The sequence below is a fragment of the Mytilus galloprovincialis genome, chromosome 9 (genome assembly GCF_965363235.1).
Source record: "Mytilus galloprovincialis chromosome 9, xbMytGall1.hap1.1, whole genome shotgun sequence".
Taxonomy (NCBI): domain Eukaryota; kingdom Metazoa; phylum Mollusca; class Bivalvia; order Mytilida; family Mytilidae; genus Mytilus; species Mytilus galloprovincialis.
Genome location: NC_134846.1, coordinates 84,729,647 through 84,755,289, shown reverse-complemented (window position 1 = coordinate 84,755,289; position 25,643 = coordinate 84,729,647). Strand labels below are relative to the sequence as shown.

At 32.3% G+C, this 25,643-nt stretch overlaps 1 protein-coding gene across 1 annotated transcript in view; it reads right to left on the bottom strand.

Moving 5' to 3' along the window:
* LOC143046201 (ribosome biogenesis protein BMS1 homolog) overlaps positions 1-24,972 on the bottom strand; it is a 31,337-nt gene extending 6,365 nt beyond the window's left edge. Inside the window, exons 1-16 of the mRNA XM_076219239.1 lie at positions 24,794-24,972; positions 24,315-24,505; positions 23,849-23,928; positions 22,749-22,937; positions 22,143-22,285; positions 21,709-21,830; positions 19,936-20,135; positions 19,255-19,385; positions 12,306-12,426; positions 7,483-7,518; positions 6,268-6,979; positions 5,733-5,834; positions 3,811-3,965; positions 3,111-3,192; positions 1,264-1,377; positions 622-785 (exon numbers count right to left, since the gene is read on the bottom strand). Coding sequence (XP_076075354.1) covers positions 622-785; positions 1,264-1,377; positions 3,111-3,192; positions 3,811-3,965; positions 5,733-5,834; positions 6,268-6,979; positions 7,483-7,518; positions 12,306-12,426; positions 19,255-19,385; positions 19,936-20,135; positions 21,709-21,830; positions 22,143-22,285; positions 22,749-22,937; positions 23,849-23,928; positions 24,315-24,505; positions 24,794-24,960 — 2,709 coding nt within the window. The 5' untranslated portion in view covers positions 24,961-24,972. The remainder of the gene's footprint in view (positions 1-621; positions 786-1,263; positions 1,378-3,110; positions 3,193-3,810; positions 3,966-5,732; positions 5,835-6,267; positions 6,980-7,482; positions 7,519-12,305; positions 12,427-19,254; positions 19,386-19,935; positions 20,136-21,708; positions 21,831-22,142; positions 22,286-22,748; positions 22,938-23,848; positions 23,929-24,314; positions 24,506-24,793) is intronic.
* Positions 24,973-25,643: the final 671 nt, after the last annotated feature.

The following is a 25,643-nucleotide window of genomic DNA, read 5'->3' as shown; positions in this document are numbered from 1 at the left end:
AATTCAATTCTAAAGTCATGAAAGTCTTCATTTATACACTCTTCCATTGTGACTTGGAATTCGAAAATGCCGACCCAAGCTAAACACACTCGCTGACACATTCATCAAATGTATGACAAAAAGATACATTGTCCTAATTAAATTACCTAGATATTAACACCTTTGAAGTCTTTATCATTGTAATGACATGATTAACCTGGGGGCAATCACACAGGTGTCATATATGTAATCAACTTGGAGATCAGAAATCGATGAAACTAAAGGCAATTTTACCAAAACGGCACAAGAGAATTTTGGAAAAAGACGTCAGGGCAGAAGGGCGCGGTTGAAGGCACCCAGGGCGCGGCGCCCTTCTATTTTGGGCTAGCGAGACCACTGACATATCATGCTAATTGCTTTAGATGGAAAATTATCGCTAGAAACTAAGGAGGCATATAGCGTTGCTAATGAAATTGACATGAAATTGACATGTCGTCATAGGTAAAATAGTGATAAACAGATTATCATTGGTCATCTCAACTCGATTGCTTTTCTCGCTAATCTATAATAAATATAGATAAGGAAAAATTTCAACACATACCTATTCCTTGCTACCCATCAAAATAACAAAGACAACCTTACCTTGGCTTGTTGCTCTGTCTCCGCCTTCCACGAATCATAGAATTCTGAATCATCTTTCATATCATATTGAGCATTAAAGGCATCCTTTAATCTTTTCTTCTTTGCATCCCTCCTTTCTATAGACGTCATTTCTGCTTTGGTTTTCTTTCTTTCCTCTTCTGGAGCTAAAATAAAAATTATCATATAGAAATAAATGTTTAAAAACTATATTATACAAATGAAACATTATTTCAGTATAAATTTTCAAAAATGATAAAAAATATTTCAAGCAATTACAAAAAAAAAATAAAGGCATAAGCATTTATTCTGCCTTTCTTTTCCACTACAAATAATGTAATAGAAATTTCAGTGTGATTATTTTTTGTATCCTTTTCTTTTTTTATCTATAACACACTTATACTATATTAAATCTTTTATGCCAGTCAAATGGATATTGAGCAGATTTAAATAAAACATAAAGTAATTAATCCTGCACACTGAAAACATTAGTTTGGCCTAGAATCTACCCAATCCAAACTATAGGATATATTTTTGTTTAAATTATTGATTTCCCTTCTTGTGTCTTGTGATACCATAACAAAGTCAGTATCTAGTCCTGTAAGTTCTCATGTAATTATTCATTGTCCCTTTGGTGAACCTCACCTTTCTCTTTATCTTCCTCTCCATCTCCTTCTTTTTCTTCATCATCATTATTGTCTGAGTCCTCATGGTGGACCTCACCAGTCTCCAAATCTTCAAAGTCCCCGTAAAGGTCATCTGTAAATGGAATAAGAATTAAAACTTAAATAGACATACCATATTTCTTTTGTAAAAGAATATATTTTTTATTAATGTTACAATACCAAAATCAACCAGGTGCTCCACAGGGCGCAGCTTTATACGACCCCAGTGGTCGAACCCTGAACAGTTGGGGCAAATTTGGTCACAATATTCAAGCTTGATACTGTCTGAATTTTGATTGTGATCAAATTTTTGACATAATATAGGTTTTTGCCACAAAATTAATGTGGTTAAAGATCTAACACATCTATTGCACAATACTGTGCAACTGAATATATCTTCTTGAAACTTTTCAAAATTCGAAATTTGAAAAATGTTGAAAAAAAAAAAATCCCTTAAAAAATGGTATACTGAGACCCCCCCCCCTCCCCTTGGAGCAATAACCCTTAAACTCAATCCCATGCTTTCCTTTGTAATATTGAACCTTGCAGTACGATTTCAGAGAGATCTGTACACTTAAACACAAGTTATTGTCATGATTGTTTGGAAACTAGAAACATGCTTCTTTTTGGCCCTTTTTTGGCCCTTAATTCCTATATATTTTGGGCAATTAACCCAAAACTTAATCCCAGCCTTCCCTTTGTTATATGGTACATTGTGGTACAATTTCAGAGAGATCCATGCAATTACACACAAGGTATTGTCTGGAAACTAGAAAAATGCTTGTTTTGGCCCCTTTTTGGGACTTTTGGCCCTTAATTCCTAAACTTTGGCCCCATAACCCTTTAAATGAATCCAAACCTTCTACTTGTGATTTTAAACATTGCGGTATAATTTCAGAGCAATTGAAATACTTGTAAACAAGTTATTATCCTGAAACTAGAAAAATGCTTGTTTTGGCCCCTTTTGGGCCCCTAATTCCTAAACGGTTGGGACCATCATCCTTAAAATAAATCTCAACCTTCCTTTTGTGGTATTGAACCTTCTGAAAAAATTTCATAAAGATCTATTCACTTAAACTAAAGTTATCATCCGGAAACCAATGTGTCTTCGGACGACGACGCAGACGACGACATCATACCATTATACGAACCCAAAAATTTTTTTGGGTCGTATAAAAAGTAATTAACATCATGATTGAATTTAGACCATTAATAAGCAAGAACTAGAAATCAACAAGTTGAAAAAACATTGTATATGAAGGGACTATGATCTTAACAATTTTCACTTTTTTATGTGGTCTTTGATGAAATAAAGGTACTGCTCTATTGTTTCAATCTGTAGGGTTTCTACTGTATCAAATTTAGGTCTTTTGCCATACAATTTTGTAGTTTATAATTCCTCACTTTTAGGATGTTTGTATGTAATGTATCATCTCTTAGGGTTTCTATTGTACCAGGGTTTTTTTAAATATCCATTAAATCTTTTTTCTTACTATTGTGTACATTTTTAAGAATTTCTTTTAAATCAAATTTTTTAAAACAATTATTTAGATAAAATTGCAATGGTCAATAGATTAAAAAGCTTGTATTGAGTATATCAGGTTTCTACAATCACAAGCTCTGTCAAGCACAGAACAAATGACGAAATAACTGTATTTTAATGTATGATTTGTATTTACCAACCACAAAATTACGGATGAACCTGCAAATTGCAAATGTAACATAAATGGCCATGTAAGCAGACTATGGATGGTTTTCTGAAATATGTAAGAAATACATTTGCTATTGAAACCACCATTATTAAAACACTGATGGATTAAATATTACCATCTTGTTGTAATTGCTTGGCTGCATCTTCACTTTTTTCCCATTCTCCGGTTACAAAACAGTCTTTTATCAACTCGCGTACCTACAACATATACAAGATATCTATGTTAGAAGTTTTAAAATGTACTTTTAACAACAACTAAGATGTATTGCTACTCAGGCAAATAACCTGGAAGAAATTACAGGACTGCGGTCTAATATAATTTTTAGGCGAATCAAACTGAAGTAGTAGAATGTGTACATTGAATACTACATACTCCATTAATATCAACTTTACTACATGACAGATATATTTATGGTAACTGACTTAGCCTCATCTTCTGACTATTAACCTTGGTCATTTTAAATCAATTTAGGTTATGACCAGCGAGTGGGTTATGAATAACAAATATGATATTTTCCGGACACGGCTCTGAAAATGTTCCTACTCGAGATAAAACCTATATGAAGAATGTTATGCAATAATATATTAATCACTTAAGTGGTTGAATAACAGTGAAGTGTGTACCTATCCTGGATAAAGAATTGGTCAAAATAACCTAACATAATAAATGAATGTATTCACGAAATTGGACTAAAGATTTTGACCTTTTTAGCCTACAGCTTTCACTCTTAGTTGGCTTAAAAACAATTACACATTATCTCCTTCTAATTTTTTTGTTATGTTTTCTACTACAAAAGTGTGATAGTCAATAATTACCTCTTCAATGTCCCATTCTTTCCCTTTTTGGACACTAAATTTAGAACAGTCAGTACTATTTATAGCCACTCTATCTGACTGTTCTGACTTCTGTTTCAATACTTTAAATAAACCTCCAAGCTCATCGTCACTTTCATTCTCTTCTTTATCTGCATCTGGAAAAACAAATCATGTTGACTATGGTTAAAATCAAATACATTCTCACTACCACTATTATTTTACTGCCTTTTTTTTATCCCTGGCCTTGGCTTTAATGTTTGTAGACTTTATAATTATCGTTCATGCTGTATACTGATTGAAGAAAAGGAGAAAGTTTTGGAGGACAGGAATGCCCCTGCTCAAGCTTGCATATAATACGTGAAAATACTTTTTGAGAGCAATTGATGCCACAGCTAGATTTGAATGAGACAAAAAGTTTTTTTCATGTCATAAAGGGGCAAAATTCTAGAACAGTAAATGACTCGCTGCCCCAATTCAAAAATTGTTTGAGTTTTGATTCTCAGCGTTGTTTATGAATTTTGTGTATATTAGCAGGATTTCAACATGCTAAATACATTCCTTCCTCAAACCTATTCAGAATGGAAATAAAAGTGGGAATAGAACTTCTGTCTTACATAAACTTTAGTGTCTTCTCATCTAAAAATAGAGTTACCGGTACTTCGTCTGAATTGCCACTGTTCTTCATGTAAGCTCAGAAAACTGCGGTTTCATCCACAACAACAAGTAACAAACCTACCACATGTAGAAGTGTCTAATATTGTCATAGATACAGTCAACATATAATGACTGAGTTCATGACCCCTGCAATTTCATCACTGCTATACAAACATTTATAGTGGTTAGACTTTTGTAATCGTTTCTAATAATATCATTTTCACCAAAATTACAGGTTATATTGTGACTCTTAATCTAAAGTATCTGAAAACAGGAAATTGGTATATAAAAGATAAGAAAAGTGCACACACATTACAATCCATCGCTGGTGAGAAGCTGACCAGATATGAACTGATCTTTCTGTTCAGTAGTATTGAGGGGGATAGGAGGGGTCTTGATCCCGAAATCCAGGACTTAAAAAAACGAAATCCCGAGGTCCCGAATTTAAATAAAGCAAATCCCGACATCCCGAAATCCGAAAAAAAGATTCCCGGATCCCGAAAGGGTCAATCCCGAAATCCCGAGCTTAAAAACACCCGATCCCGGAGTCCCGATAAAGGTCCTATCCCCCCTCAGTATTGGAGAAATATGTGACAAAATAGATAGGAATTTGCAAGATGAAGTAGCCAACAGACAGATCCAAAAAGAGCTCACACATTTCCTCTCATATTCATCATGCTGCTGATTAAATATAAAAGTCATTCTGTTCAGTAGTGTTTGAGGAAACCGTGACAAAAATAAGTCTGACAAATGGACAGATATATTGACAAGGTGTCTTAAATAAAGGCCTAACTCCTGGTGTGAGGATATTAAATCATTGTTCTTCATAAAAGCTCAGAATACTGCGGTTTCACCCATAACAACAAGTAACAAGTCCACCACATGTAGATATGTCTAATGTTGCCATGGATACAGTCAACATGTTGTGACTGACTTCATGACCCCTGCACTTTCATCACTGCAACAAAACACACAATTTAACTGGGTAGAACTTTCTCTTTTAAGAAAACAAAAGGAAACCCACACCCATTAATACAAGTAATACTGAAGTTAATATAATTATCTCCCCTTGTTATACAGCGAATTATATTCAATTATGCACTTCTTCAGGTAGTGTTCTACAATAGTGTACAGCTTTTTCAATATCTCTCAAGCTTTCTGGTGGAAAAAGGGGCAGACTGATAGATAGACAGACAGGGGATTTCTGTATTATACTGTATCCCCCAAACTATTTTGCAAGATTTATATTTAAAATTATAATTTAATACCTTTTCCATAGATAAGTTTTCTGTAATTTATTCTCTCCCCTTGTCGTTTCTTATAAGCTACTGCTGCTGTTGATGTCAGATTGGATTTCCAGCGTAGTAAACCTGTAAATTAAATAATATCATCATTAAAGGCAGTCATACTTTATGGGAATATAATTGTCAACATAATAAAGAAGGGTCCATGTATCTTTGTTATCAGTTGTGTTTATGATGATGTCATCAACAACTAAAATATTGCAAAACATTACAAACAGAGTTATAAATCAAATTTTATGTCATTGTCAAATGAATAAAAATAAAATATATGTATTTTTTTTAACAAGAGTTGTTACCCTTACATTTGTGCTGCATATGCAGTATGTTTTGTAAACTATACAAAAAAAGTAAGTTTTAGTAGAGTTATAATGTGATTAAAACAGAAGAGACTTTTATAAGGCAATCATTTTAACAAAGATATCAACAGTTTTATTCATGAAAAAATAATGTGATAAAATTTATCCAGAACTGTTGTATCACACAGTAATTAATTCCCTACCTGCTTCTTCCTCATTTTCAACATTATCTCCATTTCTTTCATTGTTATCAATTTCATCATCATCCTCCTCATTACTTTCATCCTCTGATTCTTCCTCTGAATTTTCACTATCTGAATCATCCATTTCATCCCCACTACCTTGGAATGTCTGTATGCTATCTGATGTTTTACTTTTCTGTGAGTCCACCTCCATGTCATTAGAACTATCTTCAGAATTATCAGAATCATCACTATCAAAACCCTCTGAAAGACTAGATTTATTTACATTGTTTGATAATTTTGAGGTATTGAGAGCTTGTGTTTTAACATTTTTATTATCTGAAGTTAATTTTTTATTACTTAAAGATAAGTCCTTCCCTGCTTTCGAATCACAGGCATTACTTTTTGCTAAACTTTTAGGTTTCTTGAGAAGTTTTGTTTCTTCACTTTCCATTTCTGAATCCGAGTCTCCATCTGTTTCATCAGAAACTTCATCACTTTCATCTGTGTCATCGTCCTCGTCACTGTCAATATCACTGTTTTTATCTTCTTCAGACATCATTTCATCATTATCCTCTTCCTCAGATTCTTCCTCATCATCAGAACTTTCACTTTCACTTTCATTTGACTTAATTTTTCCACTTTTTGTTTCTTTATTAACAGATTTGGAAAACAACTGAACATTCTCATCGTCATCATCATCGCTGTCAGCAAATACTAGATTTTCTTCTATCTGTAAACAATTAAACTATACTATATAAAAATAATAATATCATAAAACATAATTCATATGTTAACTTCATTTCATGTCAATTTTTATTATCCAATCAAATCCCAGTATATATAAAACAGACTGAAACTCCATCTACCTATTGTTTGCAAACATCCAACCAAACATAGCAGGCAAGTTGTTCAAAGGTTTGGTTTGCATGCTTTTATAGAAGAGCTGTAAACGAGGTGGTAATTTTCTACAGACTTATACACAGACTTAAACAAAACAATGATATTTTCAAACATCAACAAATAAACAATTTTTGCTTAACCACAAAAAAATAAGTGAATCTGCGGTACTTATGTAAGAAAATTGAGAAAAAAACCAATACATTAAACTTTACATAACTAAAGAGAGCATGGTGGAAAGTTGTCTCATTGGCAATCATGCAACATCTCCTTAATTTTGTACCGATATTTAGCATAGTACGTCAGACAAGGAAGTTTATTATAAAGATAAGTTACCTTCTGTTTCTTCTTTGATTTCTCTTGACTGTCAACCTGAAAAAGAAATATACCTAGTTGGATACATGATTTGAAACTAAGGTAAAACAACAAACCAAATATCTTTAAACGACAACCACACAAAAACAGCTTCCATGAAGGAAACAGACAATTTCAATAACTAAGAATACGGTATGTTTCTAATATGTATATCTGTAAATTAGTTTTTCTATAATATCTCTGCTTCCTGTATCTCCAGTAATTAAAGTATGATGAATTGCAGTGACTGAGAAAGAATAGTGCTACCTATATACACACACCTGTGTGTAAGAATTTAACAAAATATCATATTTCATGGAGAAACTATGACTTTACAGTAGTGCATTTTTATGGCTGATTCAGTGCACCTCAAACATGATAGTGAACCATCCATCCTCCAATTCATACTTTCAATGTACAAAGGCCCATAGTTCTGGATCTGTAATAGTGGCAAAATAAGTGTAAAATATTTATAGCATATCTATTACAAATAACTATCTTTCTTGTTTGATTTTTTAGGACTTTAGGACATTGTATAAATTACTTGAAACCCCCTATAGGCGAGTGACTTATTTCAAAAAGACGCTTAGTTAACGACTTTAATGCACCCACCTAACACACGGCTGTATTAAATATCATTCGAAAGCTAATAATCTGTACTTTCTGTTTTGCCCGGTCGTAAAAAAATCGTACGGTGCATTTTCTGTTAAATCAAGGTCAAAGGTCATGGATAAACATTCCAATTTTTGCGATTACTAAACAAAAAAAGCCATTTTCTAATTCTTGTACCATAAAATTTTTCAAAAGATCATATGAATTGTATGGAACATGATACATTATTTCCAAATCAAACAAAAAAAATAGAGGTTAGATGTGCAATATTTCCCGAAAATTGAAATTTATCGCAAATCTTAAAAAAATGAAAAATTGTTCCAAAAGCAAAATATATCTTAGGGAATCGATATTTGTATGCTAAAAAAATAGTTAAATGTATATGTCTTAGGTCAGGGAATATTTGTTTTGAATTTTAAGGTGCAATTATTAATTATTGTTCATAGAACAGCCTTCTATTGAAGTGTTTGCAGTTGCCCAAAAATCGGTTATCTGCAAATAGCGATCTTTTTGTTATTCTATGTTAAGATAGCACATCGCTTATTGTCAATATCCGGGAGGAGAAGGATTTTCCATAATAAAAATAGGGGTATTTAAAGTTCGAAAAGAATATATACGAGCTAATTGAGGTAAAAATGTGTTTTTTACGAAGTCAAACGTATTAACTTTTTGTAATCATGTTTGAATGCAAACATGACTTTGCGACTAAATCGTAGGTAACATTGAAAAAAGTAACCTTGCTTAGAAACACTTGGTTGTCTAAAGCGGGATGTAAACGAACAAAATATAATGCTGCTGCTTCTTATTTAGTCTAAAATCGTGTTAGTAATATTAAGTGTGTTTAGAAGTTTAAACGCTTTAATTATTTGAATAAAAGATGCTTTGAGTATTTTCAACATAAACTTTTAAAATACAAATACAGGTCATTGTGTATGTAAAACACTATAAGCAGTTGTGAAATAAAAAAATGAAAAACTTGAATACCCTTCCTGACCTCATAAGATCATTTGCTGTTTTAGGCAGTGATCGTTTTCATGGTGTGCTGTATTTTGTGATCTATTGTTCGTCTCTTAGACTTTAATTTTATTTTGTTCATGGTTTTAATTAAGTTTATCTGATTCATGGTTTAAGATGTTGATTGTCCTTTTGGCATTAATTTACTTTAAAGACATTAACTTGCAGTAATGAAAATCGGCAAAAAAATCGCCTCAAAGTAAAGTGAATAAGAATAACGCAATAAGACAAATATCCTCAAAAATAACTTAATTTGCTCACAGTGATGTATATATAGAACAAAATCGTTATTATGATACATTTAGCTACAATGATCTACAATTTTAAAACCTTTGACTACTTGAATAGTGACGAAATATATTAGAGGGACATCAAACTCATAATTGAAAACGAACTGACAAAACGGCCAAACAAAACGAACACGACAAAGCAACAGTATACAAAACACAACATATAAAACTACAGATTGAGTAACAAAAAACCCCCAAAAATATTTGGGGTGAATTCAGGGACTCCCAAAGGGTAAGCAGATCATGTTCCACATGTGACACCCGTCTTGTGGCTCATTTAATTCCAAACTCGGTGCCAAGCCTTAGTGGGTAGGTGTCATTCAAGGCAGATATGACGGTATTTTGGTAACGTCGATTGGAACTTATCAGTCGTCATCTGGCGAAACAAATATTTTATAATTGTCAACCAACTCGTAGTGGCGTCCATAAAATTTTCAAAGGGATAATTCCAACTTTGCATTTGAACTCTGGTTTAAAACCATGTTCAAACCACCACTTTTCTTCAAATGTCCTGTACAAAGTCAGGCATATGGCAGTTGGTATCGAATAATCTGTTTCTTTGTTTGTTGGCGTTTGTTTTTGTAGCAGTTCAGTGTTTCTGTTATATCGTTGTGTTCCTCTTGTATATATATAGTTGATGCGTTTTCCTCGGTTTTGGTTTGTGACCCGGATTTGTTTCAGTTTCTAGGAAATCGATTGATGACTATTGAAAAGCGGTATACTATAGTTGCCTTTATTTACCATCTTCATTGTGAGCAGTTACGCACTATCACGAAAATAAATCGTGAACATACATGCAAGCTCTGGAAAATTGTATCAATCGCGTTACAATTGGGCAAGTGTTTAGATAAATAGTTTCATTTAATTCGCGGGCAGTACGTCGACTAAGCATGCAATTAATGAATGGCTATTATCTATTTTGAATTTATTGAACCATAAAACTAATTTTTGACTCTTCACATTGAATAATCCGCGAAGCGAATTATGTAAAATGTGAAGAGTCAAAAATTAGTTTTATGGTTCAATAAAATCAAAATAAATTATTGCCATTCATTATAAATAAATTTCTATCAAAAATAAGGCTCAAAGAACTTTTTATATTATTTAAATTAACAATAACAACGCACACACATGTTGGCGTATGAATACACAACGTCAGAGTGGGCGTCTCACCATCAAAATTGACAACATTGAAAATAAAACTAATAATTTTAACCAATCAGAAGACAGTAAAAACACCAAATTTATTTATAGACAATTTAAGGAAATACAAAACCCTACATTTATACGACATATCATAAATATTTCCGACCTGTTATTGTCTCAGAGGAGTTGAGGCTCAATGAAATCGGTCTCCTCCTTTAGAAGTTGAGATATGCAGGCGTTGCTATAATGTTGTTACATAGACTAATTTATAATTTGGTAGTAAGGAGTGTTTTTATTGGTTGATTTATGCTCATCTCTATAGTCGTTAAACTTGTTCTCAACCAACCCTCATCGTCGTTTTCAAGATACGTGATAGAGTAAACTATATCTGTTGAGTAAACTATATCTGTTGATACTTTTATTTTCAATTTCAATGGAAATTATGAGTCCAACATTGTCACAAATTTGGCAATATTCAGTGAGATGACATCATCTATATAGTTGAAAGTGAAGTTTCAAGATAATGGTGCTTCTTTCCAGTCGTCATCAGAAACACTTGCATGAATTCATCCTCGTATGAAAAATGGTCTAGTAGTTCAAGCTATTCAGGAAGTCTAGTTGTAACTAGAATTGTTGCGTAATAATGGATTTTTTTTCTTCAAAATTATTCTTATTTGCTGAATTAATGCATTTAAACAATGAACAACGCAATTTAATCAATCAAGGAGTAAAGTTTTATAATTTGTTTCCTGGTTTTTCAATTCTTTGAAATTTCAATTTTCATCAATTAATTTTCTATTTATTTTTTTCTAGATTGTCAATTTCTTTTTTATGGTTCACATTAAATAAATAAAAGGGGGTTTCACTACATCAATATTTATAATGAAGCTACAAATCAAACAAATTAGAAAAGTCGAAAGATGTTCATTTCAGTCGGGTAGTTTCAATGCAGATTGCAATCTCTTAGTTTCGCCCCCTTTATTTCAAGCAATAGTATGATTCGCGCACATATCTTTTTACTTTCAATTTTTCAGATTCTTAAGAATTTGTTTATTAAATCTTTTTTTGACCACATACAATGTTTAAATTGCAAGAAATGCTTAAAAGCTGTTTTTCGCAGATGGCGGTATTTGGGGCAACTGTATGAGTTGTTTTGATTTGCTGTTTGGTTAGAAGTAAGCATAATTTTAGGAAATTTATGATGTCAAAAACTTCTTTGATAGTCATTACAGGGTTTTACTTAGTTTAAAGTGATTAGCAGTTGCATCAGAAAGAAAAAAATGTGTTTTTGCACATTTTATTGACTTTTACTCGAATTTCAGGAAACATGTGCTGTCTATCAAAAACACGCTTTAAATATATAAAAATGCATTTGATGAATGACTGTTAATTTCTCTGCTAAAAGTTTAAATTGTTTGCATATGTGAATTAAGTGTATAAAAGTCACATTATGCAATCAAGCTGAAATCTTAGACAATATGCCCTTATTCGTCCTTGGCCTTTGATCTTGATTTGACGGAAATTGCACCGTACGATTTTTTTACGACCGGGCAAAACAGATAGTACAGATTTGTAGCTTTCAAATGATATATAGTTAAGCCATGTGTTAGGTAGGTGCATTAAAAATTTAATTTCATGGTTAAAGACACTCGCCTACTACCAAAACTGCTTATAATAAACATTTACTTTATATGTTTTTTCTTAATGTATTAGATTGTTTTTACAATGGCTTTAAGATCATACCTGTCCATCTTCTGAGAATGGTAGGTTGTCTGTAAACTGTGCAGGACGTCTGCTTCGACCGTCTGCTGTGATGTCATCTGACTTCTTGGTATCTTCATCATCAGGACAGCCACTGTCATACCTAGTGTAAATACAAACCAGTCAACTATTTTGAGTACATTGAAAACATGCCTTGGTCATGTAATATAAGTGAAAACTTCAAAATTTAATTTGTCGCATGAAGGGTAAACTGTTTATGTACTACATGTATATCTTTTTTTTATTGTCAAAAAAAACACAAACTTTCTTTTGAAAAGTTTCAAATTTTGTCATACCGGTATAACTCGTTTCACAGTAAAAGTAAGGTCATACTATACAGTTGCTATTGTCCACATTATTTGGTGGATAGTTGCCTCCTTATTTTTTAATTAGTTTTAAAAAAAATTGCTTCATGTGTTTTTTAAAGAATGAGACAATACTTAAAGTAAATTCTTTAGTTTATTTGATAAATTTCATTAAAGATATTACCAATTCTTTTGTTTTATCAATTTACATTTTTAGTTAACTGTGTAATTAATCCTGCTGTCTCAAAGAATAAAACTAATTATAAGTGATCAATTAATTAATCAAATTTCAGCACAATTATAATCAACACCCAAGCCATTGGTGAGCCAATCACTCAATATGTCCCATGGCTAGACACAAATCTCTCTATCATTCAACTCTGCCAAGTTCAGCTCTCTGTCAGAAGAGGAGCAAATCATTTCATATATTTTATATATAAATCACAATGTTCCAAACTTCAACATTAAAAAATTAAATCATATCTTTAAACATATAAGTATTCATCAACAATTACTTCCATAATGGATAGATGTGAATCCACTCTGGCTTTAGTGGACTTTGAACAAGTGGAACAGGATGGCTACTCCTCTGGATATGAATCCACACCATCAGACTCAGAGTCATCCACATCAACTCAGAAACCACAGAGTACCAGACTGATACCTATCAGCTACAACAGGGACCCAGTCAAGATCAAAGAAAAATTGACTTACAGAAATACACAAGCTATGACAGAACAATTGAAGGTCATCTCATCCATACCAGAACTTTGTGATGTCACATTTGAAGTTGGTTCAGACAAGGTCAAAGTTCATGGTGTCAAGGCTATTTTGGGAACAAGAAGCAGAGTTCTGTACAATCTTATCTTAAAGAAACAGAAGGAAGCTGAATTTCAGAGAAAAGCTGATAAAAAAGACAAGAAAAAGAAAACATCCATTCAATCAGACAAAGTGACAATTGTTGTTAAGAAATATGAACCAGAGGACTTCAGAAAGATCATACAGTTCATACACAGTGGTTCTGTGGACATCAGCAGTTCATGTGTAGCTGGACTTTTATGTGGTTCATCACAGTTTGGTCTGGATGACCTTGAAAGAGCATGCTGGGACTTTGTCAACCATTCTGTTAAATCAGGGACCATCTCAAAGGTTATACCGTCTGCCAAGAGATACAGTCATCTTAAAACTGGACAAAGACTCCTGGAGAAGATATTTAGTGAAACACAGCAAAGTGTTGACTTGTAAATGACTGTTCAGTGCCTAACTTTTGTTATGCTATTAGTGCTATTATATGTTATACATTTTTAAAAATTAAACCTACCCGGTAATCCTAATGCTAAATTATTTTTTTTTTTTGTTATAAATGTTGCTTGCTTACTGGCTTAACAAAAAGAAGCAGACCCAGTATTACACAAATGAAACTGTCTGCTGTTTTAAAAGGTTAAATATACTGAAGGGGCAAAGATTTATCGGTTGAGATTGATTTCCCAATGCAACCCTTTGTCAAAGCTTTAACCAATTGTTGGCAGTAAAAAAAAAAAGTAAAACATTTATTTATATTCATTCCTCCTTCACACTTACATTCTAAAACATTATCAAAATCAGGATAAATATCAATATGTGCAGAAGTTCAGTAAATCTGAAATGGTTTTTCTTACTGTTGTTTTGATATAACTATGTCGTCTCAGTTAATTGTACAGTAAAATAACTAGTGGAAATGAAGAGGTTTTGAGTTTAAATTTATGGCACAAAATCTCTACACAAAACAGGACAAAACAATAAGAAAAAGAACAGTAAAGGAAGTAAACATAATGAGACTGGATAATTTTACTTTTTAGTGAAAAAAATTCCTAATGCTAAATATTGAATTATAAAATGAACCAATTTGTTTTATTAACTGATCAAGTATATAATTACTGGGTCACATAACAGTATCAATTTGTTGTTATTGATACATTCTGTCACATTGTGGCGTTGTCGTCTGCTTTGCTTTCACATTCTCCCCGTCACACTTTACACCAATCATCAAATCATTACAAACTCCTTTCCAGGATTCAAGCAAAGGTGCACAATTTCTTTTACAGGATGTTAAGTTGTGAATCTGCTTTTTAATTTGTAATTTGAATGGATTTGGGGTTTCACATAACAAAACATGGACAGCCAGCCATTTCTGCTTAAGAGTTTGTTAGTATGAACCTGTCAGATGGAAAATGACTTGTTTGCATGGCTAATTTGATTTTTGATTTGTGAGATTTTGTGGGTTCAATATATCAAAAAATTGTCTGTCATTTTACTTTTAAAAAAAAGCGTAAGGTGACTTGCGTTCTTCCTTGAAATTTTAAAAATATTATCATTTTATTACATGCATCTATAAAACTTAACTCATGCCAAGTAATTTTTTATTTGAAACAAGTTTAATTTCTACACAATTTTTGAAAAATGTCAAGTTAACAAAAACTTATGGCAGAAAAACAATGGAGGTATTACAATTTACAAATGTACTCCTGACAGAAACAATGTTATATCAAATAGTGATCTTAATCAAGTAGCAATATTCTTTTATAATTTCAAGTCGTCATCTAAAAGAAAAAATATTTTATTTGATTTAAAGAAAGTGTTTTCTCAATTAAATTGTTTCATATTTTTCATGTCAGGGCCTTTTATAGACAACTTTACATTAGGTATTTTTCTCATTGCTGAAGGCCTTATGGTTGCCCATAATTACTTAAATCGACTTTATCTGAACTTTGGTGAATACTATATTTGTCTCATTCGCAATTATACCACATCTTCTTATATTTATATTGATGTGGTAAAATTTGTCCCTCAACATCTCAGTGTAATGTAGCATATGTTGCTATTATGACCTTACACCTGATAATACATCTATAAAAAATGCAGGTAGTTTTCTACATGAAAATTGAATATAAAAAAGAAGATGTGGTATAATTGCCAATGAGACAACTCTCCACAAGAAACCAAAATGACACAGAAATTAACAACTATAGGTCACAGTACGGCCTTTAACAATGAGCAAAGCCCATACCACATAGTCACCTATAAAAGACCCCGAAATAACAATGTAAAAAATATCATAATAATTTCAAAAATAGTTAGTTGGAATAGAATGGTTTAATTATGATTCAGTAAAGCATTTCTTTCATAAGAACTTTTTTGGAGGAAGCTTTAAGACTGGACTTGAAAATGTTACTATATATATATATATAGACAAGTTTATTATACACTCAGGCACATTGTGTGCAACAAGAGCAACAAAATGTAGTATACAAAATAATACGTTGGTCAATAAATGTTACAAATAAAAAATAACGCAACCCTTTAATCGAAAAAGAGGCTTTCAGTTTTTGTGAAGTAAGTTCAGGATAGTACTAGCGTAGAGTTAAATTTTTAAGATAGATTATTAATAGAGTTCATGCACTTCGGATTGATTTAATATTGGCCAGGCTTTACGAATAAGGTTCGTCAGAATCAATTCTGTTCCGCTTCTGATTTTTCCGTTGTTGTAGTATCGGACGATTCCATGGGTAGAAATCATTAGGTTGTGTTGAATTAATGAATGGACTTTTATCTGCATCGATATTTTGAGTGTTTCTGTTCTTCGTTTCTTTGTTATCCGTGTGTATTGGTTCACTGTCATCGCTTGGTTCGTATAATTCCCCTTCTATGAACAGCTTATCTCTTATCAATATAGCTTTCTTTCGGTCTTTCTTTGCCTGCTTTAATATAGGATATAGTTTTTTCCTCTTCTTTTCGATTTTTACCGGAAACTGTTCTCTGACAGAAATATGTGTCCCCTTTAATTTGTGACAGTTCCTCATAACTAATTGTTTATCTTTCAAAGATACAAATTTAGTCATTATTCTTTGAATAATTTGTCTTTGTTTTCCAAAACGATGTACAGAAACGAAATTGACATTTTCCCCTATTCCTAGATTTTTGCGGATAAAATCTCTTACAATGTTTTCTGTATCCTCATTTGGCTCCTGTTTTATTCCGGATATTACGATATTGTTAGTCATTGATCTCCATTGTAACTCATCGACATTGCTTTCAATATTTATCAATCGCTCATTGACGCATTTCATATCGAATGTGTTTTCTTTAACATTTTCTGCTTCCTCTAACAATGATATTTTAGACATATTTTCTTTGCAGCGATCTATAATTTTATGCACAACCGTACCCATTTGTTCTCCCTTTTCTTCGATCATTTTATTTCGGTTAAACACAATTTCGCACTTCTGTTCTATGTTTTCTATTCGTGTTACAATTAGATCTAATTTCCGCTCAAGTTGCGATATCCTTGTAACTTCGCGCTCAAGCTTTCCGCATTGTGTCTGGAGGTCTGCAACGACAGCAAGTACAGAGTTCAATATAGATATAGTTTTGGTATCGAATTCTTTGTAGTCCGACATTATGATTCAAAATACATATAATAAAAATATTGTTTTTGCAATTGAATGCTGAAAGAACAATGGAGAACAATCAATCGCCACTAACAACCCGACGACGTTAGCAACGTAAGCAATGCTCTTGTAGTGATAAAAATATTCTTCATTAATGTTGAGAAATCTGTAAAGTTGTAGAGATATAAATTTTACCGTTCAAATAAAATCCTTGGAATCTGTGACTTCAGTCCATTTGATAAGTTTACATGCTAGCCTAGATCCTGATAATTTGAGTTTTTGCAGGAGCAAAAAAAGCATGACTGCCTGCTAGTACATCCGGGTATACAAAATCTGATATCGTACTTTTCTATACTTTCTATGGATTGTATTGCCATGTTGTTTGTTCAAATTTGTATAATTGGGAAACAATTGAATGTTTTTAAATATATTTTTGTAGATCTACCTGGCCATTTGACCTTAAACTAAATTTATCTAATTCTAGTCTTCCCCTTTTTTTCTTTAAAGTTGCAGACATAAATTAATTAATTTAAGATAAAATAAATTTCTTTTTTCTATACACTTACTTTAGTAAGTGTAGTTTTTAAGAGTCTACCTTAATTAAATATACATATGCATGATGGCATACACAATCAGTTATATGAAAATAGAATATTTCACATTCTATATGCCATTATTTCATAATTTCAAATGAAATACTTGAATTCAAAATTTGTAAATCATATATTGAAGAAAAAATGATTGATGTCTTTATTGTTTTTTAAAAAGATAATTTTAAATGTCAGATTTTATAACCATTATTTATTTAATTGCAATACATTAATCATATTTGCTCATTTTCCCTCAACAATAATTATACACAGGGATTAATCAAACTAGTTTTACTAACTTATCAACCAATCAACTGAATGAATTGAATACCTTGATGACCCCAAGCCAAAGACAATCCAACAACTCAGTGGAACTGTAATTGGCAGAAATGTCTCCATGTCTATATTTTTATGCCATTTAATGCTATTTGTCAAAAAGGAGCAATTCATTTCATAATATTTCATGTATATAAATACAGAAATATGAAAGTAAAAATCAATTCAAATTATATCTCTGTTTATACACACAAATATACAACAATTACAAAATGGATAGATGTGAATCCACTCTGGCTTTAGTGGACTTTGAACAAGTGGAACAGGATGACTATTCCTCTGGATATGAATCCACACCATCAGACTCAGAGTCATCCACATCAACTCAGAAACCACAGAGTACCAGACTGATACCTATCAGCTACAACAGGGACCCAGTTAAAATCAAAGAAAAGATGAGCTACAGAAATACACAAGCTCTGACAGAACAACTGAAGGTCATTTCATCCATACCAGAACTTTGTGATGTCACATTTGAAGTGGGTTCAGACAAGGTCAAAGTTCATGGTGTCAAGGCCATTTTGGGAACAAGAAGCAGAGTGCTGTACAATCTTATCTTAAAGAAACAGAAGGAAGCTGAATTTCAGAGAAAAGCTGACAAAAAAGACAAGAAAAAGAAAACTTCCATTCAATCAGACAAAGTGACCATTGTTGTGAAGAAGTATGAACCAGAGGACTTCAGAAAGATCATACAGTTCATACACAGTGGTTCTGTGGACATCAACAGTTCATGTGTAGCTGGACTTTTATGTGGTGCATCACAGTTTGGTCTGGATGACCTTGAAAGAGCATGCTGGGACTTTGTCAACCATTCTGTTAAATCAGGGACCATCTCAAAGGTTATTCCAGCTGCCAAGAGACACAGTCACCATAAAACTGGACAAAGACTCATGGAGAAGATATTTAGTGAAACACAGCAAAGTGTTGACCTTTGACTTTAAGTGCTGACTGATTGTTCTGTTTAAACCTTAGTGCTTTACTGTTAATTATATGCTTACCATGTGCTTATTATTTGTGATATTAAATATGTAGCAAATTTCACTTATAGACTTTCTTTTTTCTTTTTCACATCTTGTGAGTGGTCATTGATAATGGTACAATGTGGATCCTGTTTGAAACAAAATTACCATTACTAACCAAATAGTAATAATTTCACTGATAATTTAATCCATCAATATCACATGATCATCACTGCACCACATGCTATATTCAGTAAAATTACACATACAATATAAAGATAACTAGTCAGCAAACCTTATATCCTTGTACCTACCCTTCCATATCACCATCTGTGATTGGTGCAGTACCAGAAAACATAGTCACATGACTTGAAGTCATCTTCTTATCCAATGGGTCCTCAACATTCATCAAAGATGCTACAAATTCGTTTGCTGGAGCTGAATTCTAAAATACATGAAACACTTTTAAAAATATGATTTTAATTTTTGTTTAGTTCTTTGAATTTCTTCCGAAAAAGTAACTAACAATAGATAAAATTATTTTTCAGGTAAAATTTGAGTAAGATTTCAGCAAGATACTATATTTTTCCTATATTTTCCAACTCTGTTGATTTTTTTAGATCCGGTTGGATAATAATTCCTGAATATTTTATTCAGTCTAAGAAACCTTTTTTGTTAAGATGATATTTACCTTAGATCTCCTTCTGTCCATATAAACCTGTTTTGGTTCTCAACAAAATATTTTACATTGCTTTTAAAAATTTCATAGCCCAAAATGGAGTATGAGGGACAAACCTTTTTTGTAAACTTGAATTTACTCCATCATCAGCTTAAACAAGGTTCTTGCATACAATTTGAATTTTGTTGAAAAATAATGGGTGTTATTTCAATGTATACTTCACCAACATTTCTACGTTAAGCACATTGTATACATATTTATGTTTAGAAAGATCAATGTTGTACTACAACAAAAATCTATGAAATTTCCTCTATACCTCATCAGCTTGTGTATGTGAATGACTGCCACCAAGATCTATATATACAGCATCCTTGTCATAGACAATACCACCAACTCCTGACATGGGGGCATATATCATCCTCTCCTTGGCACTGAGGGACCGTCTCTTCTCCCTGTCAGGACTGGGACAGGGGTCAGGTAAGAAGTGCATATCACTGATAGAATAATCACCACAACCTGTAATAAATAAATCATTACAACAAATTTATATAAAATACAGATGAACAAGAATGTGTCCACAGTACACGGATGCCCCACTCACACTATCATTTTCTATGTTTAAAGGACTGTGAAATTGGAATAAATTCTCTAATTTGGCATTAAAATTAGAATGATCTTATCAAAGGGAACATGCATACTAAGTTTCAAGTTGATTGGACTTCTACTTTATCAAAAACTACCTTGACCAAAAACTTTAACCTGAAATTTGCACTATCATTTTCTATGTTCAGTGAACCGTAAAATTGGGGTCAAAACTCTAATTTGGCATTTAAATTAGAAAGATCATATCATAGGGCACATGTATACTAAGTTTCAAGTTGATTGGACTTCAACTTCATCAAAAACTACCTTGACCAAAAACTTTAACCTGAAGCCAAAAACTTTAACCTGAAATTTGCACTATCATTTTCTATGTTCAGTGAACCGTAAAATTGGGGTCAAAACTCTAATTTGGCATTTAAATTAGAAAGATCATATCATAGGGCACATGTATACTAAGTTTCAAGTTGATTGGACTTCAACTTCATCAAAAACTACCTTGACCAAAAACTTTAACCTGAAGCCAAAAACTTTAACCTGAAATTTGCACTATCATTTTCTATGTTCAGTGAACCGTAAAATTGGGGTCAAAACTCTAATTTGGCATTTAAATTAGAAAGATCATATCATAGGGCACATGTATACTAAGTTTCAAGTTGATTGGACTTCAACTTCATCAAAAACTACCTTGACCAAAAACTTTAACCTGAAACATGCACTTTCATTTTCTATGTTCAGTGGACCGTGAAATTGGGGTCAAAAGTTTAATTTGGCTTTAAAATTAGAAAGATCATATCATAAGGAACATGTGTACTAAGTTTCAAGTTGATTGGACTTCAACTTCATCAAAAACTACCTTGACCAAAAACTTTAACCTGAAGCGGGACAGACGGACGAACGAACAGACGAACGAACGAACGAACGAACGAACAGACGGACGAACGAACGAACGAACGGACGCACAGACCAGAAAACATAATGCCCCTCTACTATCGTAGGTGGGGCATAAAAACAGCAATAATAAAACTGTTGATAATATTAATGGTTATTCTTTAGTTTAACATGAGATTGCTTCTTAGTTTAGTGTGCCATCCATTTTTGCCAAACTAGTACACATTTGTGTTCAGGGACCAGCTGAAGCCCACAGAGACTACTGAGTTGAGGATTTCCTTGCTGTATTAAAGAACTATTGGTGGCATTGGGCTGTTTTTTGCTGTTTGGTCGGCTTGTTGTCTCTTTGACACATCCCCTGTTTCCATTCTATATTTTATTAAACAGATTATATACATGGCCTGTCACATATTTTCTTTATCTGATATATTTTCTGTGTAATAGCTTAATAAATTACATGGATCTCAGATCTGTTGGTCTGATCAGACTATTTAGAGAAAGAAAAATATCAGTAAGATGTTTTCTTATAACTTTGACAAAACATAAATAATGTCTGTGCAATAAACATGATAACAGCATATCAAATCTATAAAATTACCTGGAATATGAACTGTTATATGGTTCTTCATGTGTGTACCCCTGACATAGCCATACAGTGACACTTTACGATCAGATTTAGGCTTCTGTCGTAACAATTCTGGATCAGATATATCCTCCATTCTGAAAATATACATGACAGGACATAAAACAAACTGATCATAATCTTTTGATATTTTATTGAAATTTGTAATTAACCTGAGCTCTATGCTTACCTAGAAAGACCCAAGTAAAAAATTATAACAGTTTTTCCAAAGAGATACAAGAAATCTAGATACATATCTATATAACAAAACTTTTATCAAAATAGTGTTCTCATTCTTCAACTGATTTTTAAAACAAAGCAGAAATAGGAAATTTGCTTCTAACGTCTTAACCATAACGGATATGAAGGATGTATTTATATGGGGTAAAAGTCTAATTCTTGCACTATACCTATCAGCTATGACATAAGGATGAGTAATTCTCCATTGAAGAGGTCTGAATTTCATCACAGAGATAAACCGACATAGATTATGGACCTCTGTTTTCTGGTATTCACCATTCACCATTCCTGACAGATAAAATAACTTTGCACCCTGTAAACAAAGAAAATTATAGATGTAATGAAGGTCAAGTTACCATTCAATTCATATTAAACAAAATAAAGAAGCTTGAAAAATGTATACATTTGATGCTAGAAGCTTACATATGACATCACTATGTTAAGGTGGCAAAAAACACATCTTTTTATGGAATTTTTGTTTTGTACTGAAATAACTGAAATGGGCTGATTTGTTTATTTTTGCATTGGAATAGAGATAACCATATTGTATTTGAAGCTTTGCCTACATACAAGGCTGGTTTTAATATCTCAAATTGAGTATCCTTAAAAAAAAAAGTGGGCGTAACACAGACCAGTCAATTTGTATATTGGGCTCAAAGTAGATATACTATGAGTATACTGGTTGATGATATATGGGTTGTCATATCAAAAACAAATTATACATGAATCTGTCAAGATTTAAGATAAAAAATATGAACATTTTACCAATATCTCACCTGGTAAACTTCTGTCCAGAACCTGTGTTTCAGTCTCTTTTTTGTCTTCCTCATTTTCTTATTGTCTTTAAATGAGTCTAGATGCGTGAGGACACCCATAATACGAGGGAATCCATGGACCTGACAAATGTTCAAAAACTCAAAAGTCTCCATCTCAAATCCAAAACTAGCATCTACTAGTAACAATACCTAAAATTAAATACATTTACTAGTTACACCTAAAATTAAATCCTTTCTGTTAATATTCAGATACATCTATCGGTAATAGCACCTTAAATTCATTCTATCAAATAACATTTATTCTGTTATTTTCATGTGTGTCTTACATTCTTAGAAAATTGCGAAATTATCCCAAACTCAAAAATCCCAGATATAAAAGTACCGCTTGTCATGAAAATACCTCCAAATAGACAAACATTATTGAGCCAGTTTCAAGAATTACATGTCTTTCATGCAGTAAAAACAAAATAAAGTATTTTAATCAAAGACATCAATGCAATATTCTTACATGTTTGGTTCAAGTGAGTATGAATATGTGAAATGCATATGGATAAACAACTCCAAGTGATAGCATTAGCATACACATGACTTTTCAGGACTAAATAACAAACCTTTCTTAAATTGTCCATTCATATATTTAGAAATATTATTAAACTAAAGTTGATCTTAGACATGTTAGATGGACTTTGCTTCTATTTTTATGTACTTTTGGTCGTATAGGTCTTCAACTGGTTCTTGGGTTTCAAATATTTTGCTCTTAGGGGTTTTCTGATGAAGGTCAATCTAGAAAACAGGGTTCTCACTAAGGAAAGTTCCTGAGTCCAGGAATCATGAAAATTTGTCTAAATGGTGAGTCCAAAGATGCATCAAGATTGAAATATTTTGTATGAAAGGAACACTTATAAATGTATCATCATTTTACAGCAAAAGTTTAAAAGTAATCTGAATTAAAGATCATTTCGTTGCTCTACTTATTGCTGGACTCACCATGTCCAGGGTCTTGTCTTCAAAAATCCTTAGTGAAAACCTTTGAAAAGATGGCTTAAAAAGCATGGAATTTAAAAATGTTATTCCTTTTTTATCTATCAAGTAAGACTTACCAGATCAGCAACCTTAGCCACATCAATCATGGCATTGATATCATTATTACATTCAACAATGGTTAATCTTCTATTTTTACCTGTAAAGAAATGTAATAACAAGTTGTTCACTAAACATATAAAAAAGCACACATAATTATACTGTTTCTTAAACATGTTTTCAAAAAACATGTATTCAATGCAATAATCTCTCCCAAATTTAAGCATATAGCAATCTTTGAACGAAAAAAAAAAAACAGTTTAAGATGCATATTTAGGATATTTTTTGACACATTTTAAAAGGATAATTTTGATAAGAACAGGTTAGTGTGACTAAAAATTGTGACAAAATAAATTTTAAAACCTTCGTGCATAGCATGAATTGACCACATGTAGGAATATTTTTATTAAGTGTAGAGAAAACTCTCAAAAGGAAATTACATATGATAAACAAAACAACAGGATCCTAACCAAACCATTAACCTACCAGCTACAACTGTGACTGGTCCCTGTACATTAGCTAATCTTTGTTTGGCGTAATTCTTCACTATACATTGGAACAGAGTTGTCTTCCCTACTTTGGGTGGTCCTACAATGGCCACCACCACGGGAGGAGGTTCTACAGGGGTTCTGTCTACTAATGGTATATGATGTTTCTTTGTCTTTAAATCTTGACTCCTATAAATGACAAAAATTGATACATATGTACATTCATGTGTCAAAGGTTTACTATCTAACAATCAGAAAATAAGAGATTATTGAAAAAATGATCTATTTGTAGACTTTTATCAAGATTTAACATTCATTTTTGTTGAGCAGCTGTTTAAAGCAAGTCCACTGTTTTACTATAAGAAATATTATTAATAATTTTATATGGAAACTTGAAAAATGTCAGATGATTCAAAATACCGTCACCCCTCTCTTCACATTCAGAAATATGGAGTCTATAATAATTGGTTGATTTACCTCTGAACAATTTTAGCAGTTTTTCTAGCATGCTGTATAGAAAAAGCTCTTGGATTCCTCTGCTGAGGGGTCAAGTCTTGTTGATGATCTTTCTTGGACTTTTTCTTTTCAGCTTTAGGTCCAGCTTGTCGTTTACGGTGGACCTTTTTCTGGTCTTCTCCTTCCATAATTAGTCAAAACTAAAAGAAAGAATGAATATACATTGTATTTCAGCCTTTCATTGTAAGGGATTTTCCATATGTTTTGGAATTTAGGCAAATAAAACAAAAAAGCAACCTAAAACCTTTTCCTTAAGATTTACTAATATATTTATTAGGAGACAGGGACCAACAGAAGGGAAAACAAAGTCTGACCTATTACAGTCATAACAATCTTAATTAGAAAACCTGTTTGAACCTACATTTTTGTACATGTATTTATGAATTTATGATTTAATTTGCTAAAATTTGTTAAATTCCTACATTTTTTTGTTAAAACAATAAATACATTGTAACATAGGCAGATCTAGGGAAAAAGAAATTGGTTGATTATATAGGGAATCACTGAAGCATGACTGGAGCCCCCCCCCCCCCCCTGGTCAGTCATAGACATCCTTCTATAAAAATTTCTAGATCAGCCACTTAGTTTTAGAATGAATTTGCTGTTAATAGAGAAACGTAAAAGATAAACAGGGCTTTATAAATCTTTAAGGTGGAAAATTCATTCTATATAAACCTAAAAAGCTGCTAATTCATGATCTTTGAAACATCTTTACTAGTCAGTCAGGGGTATTACTTGTACAAGTAATTTTTATTTACTTGAAGAAGTAAAAAGCAATGGACTTATATAAGTAAATTTGTAGGATACTAAT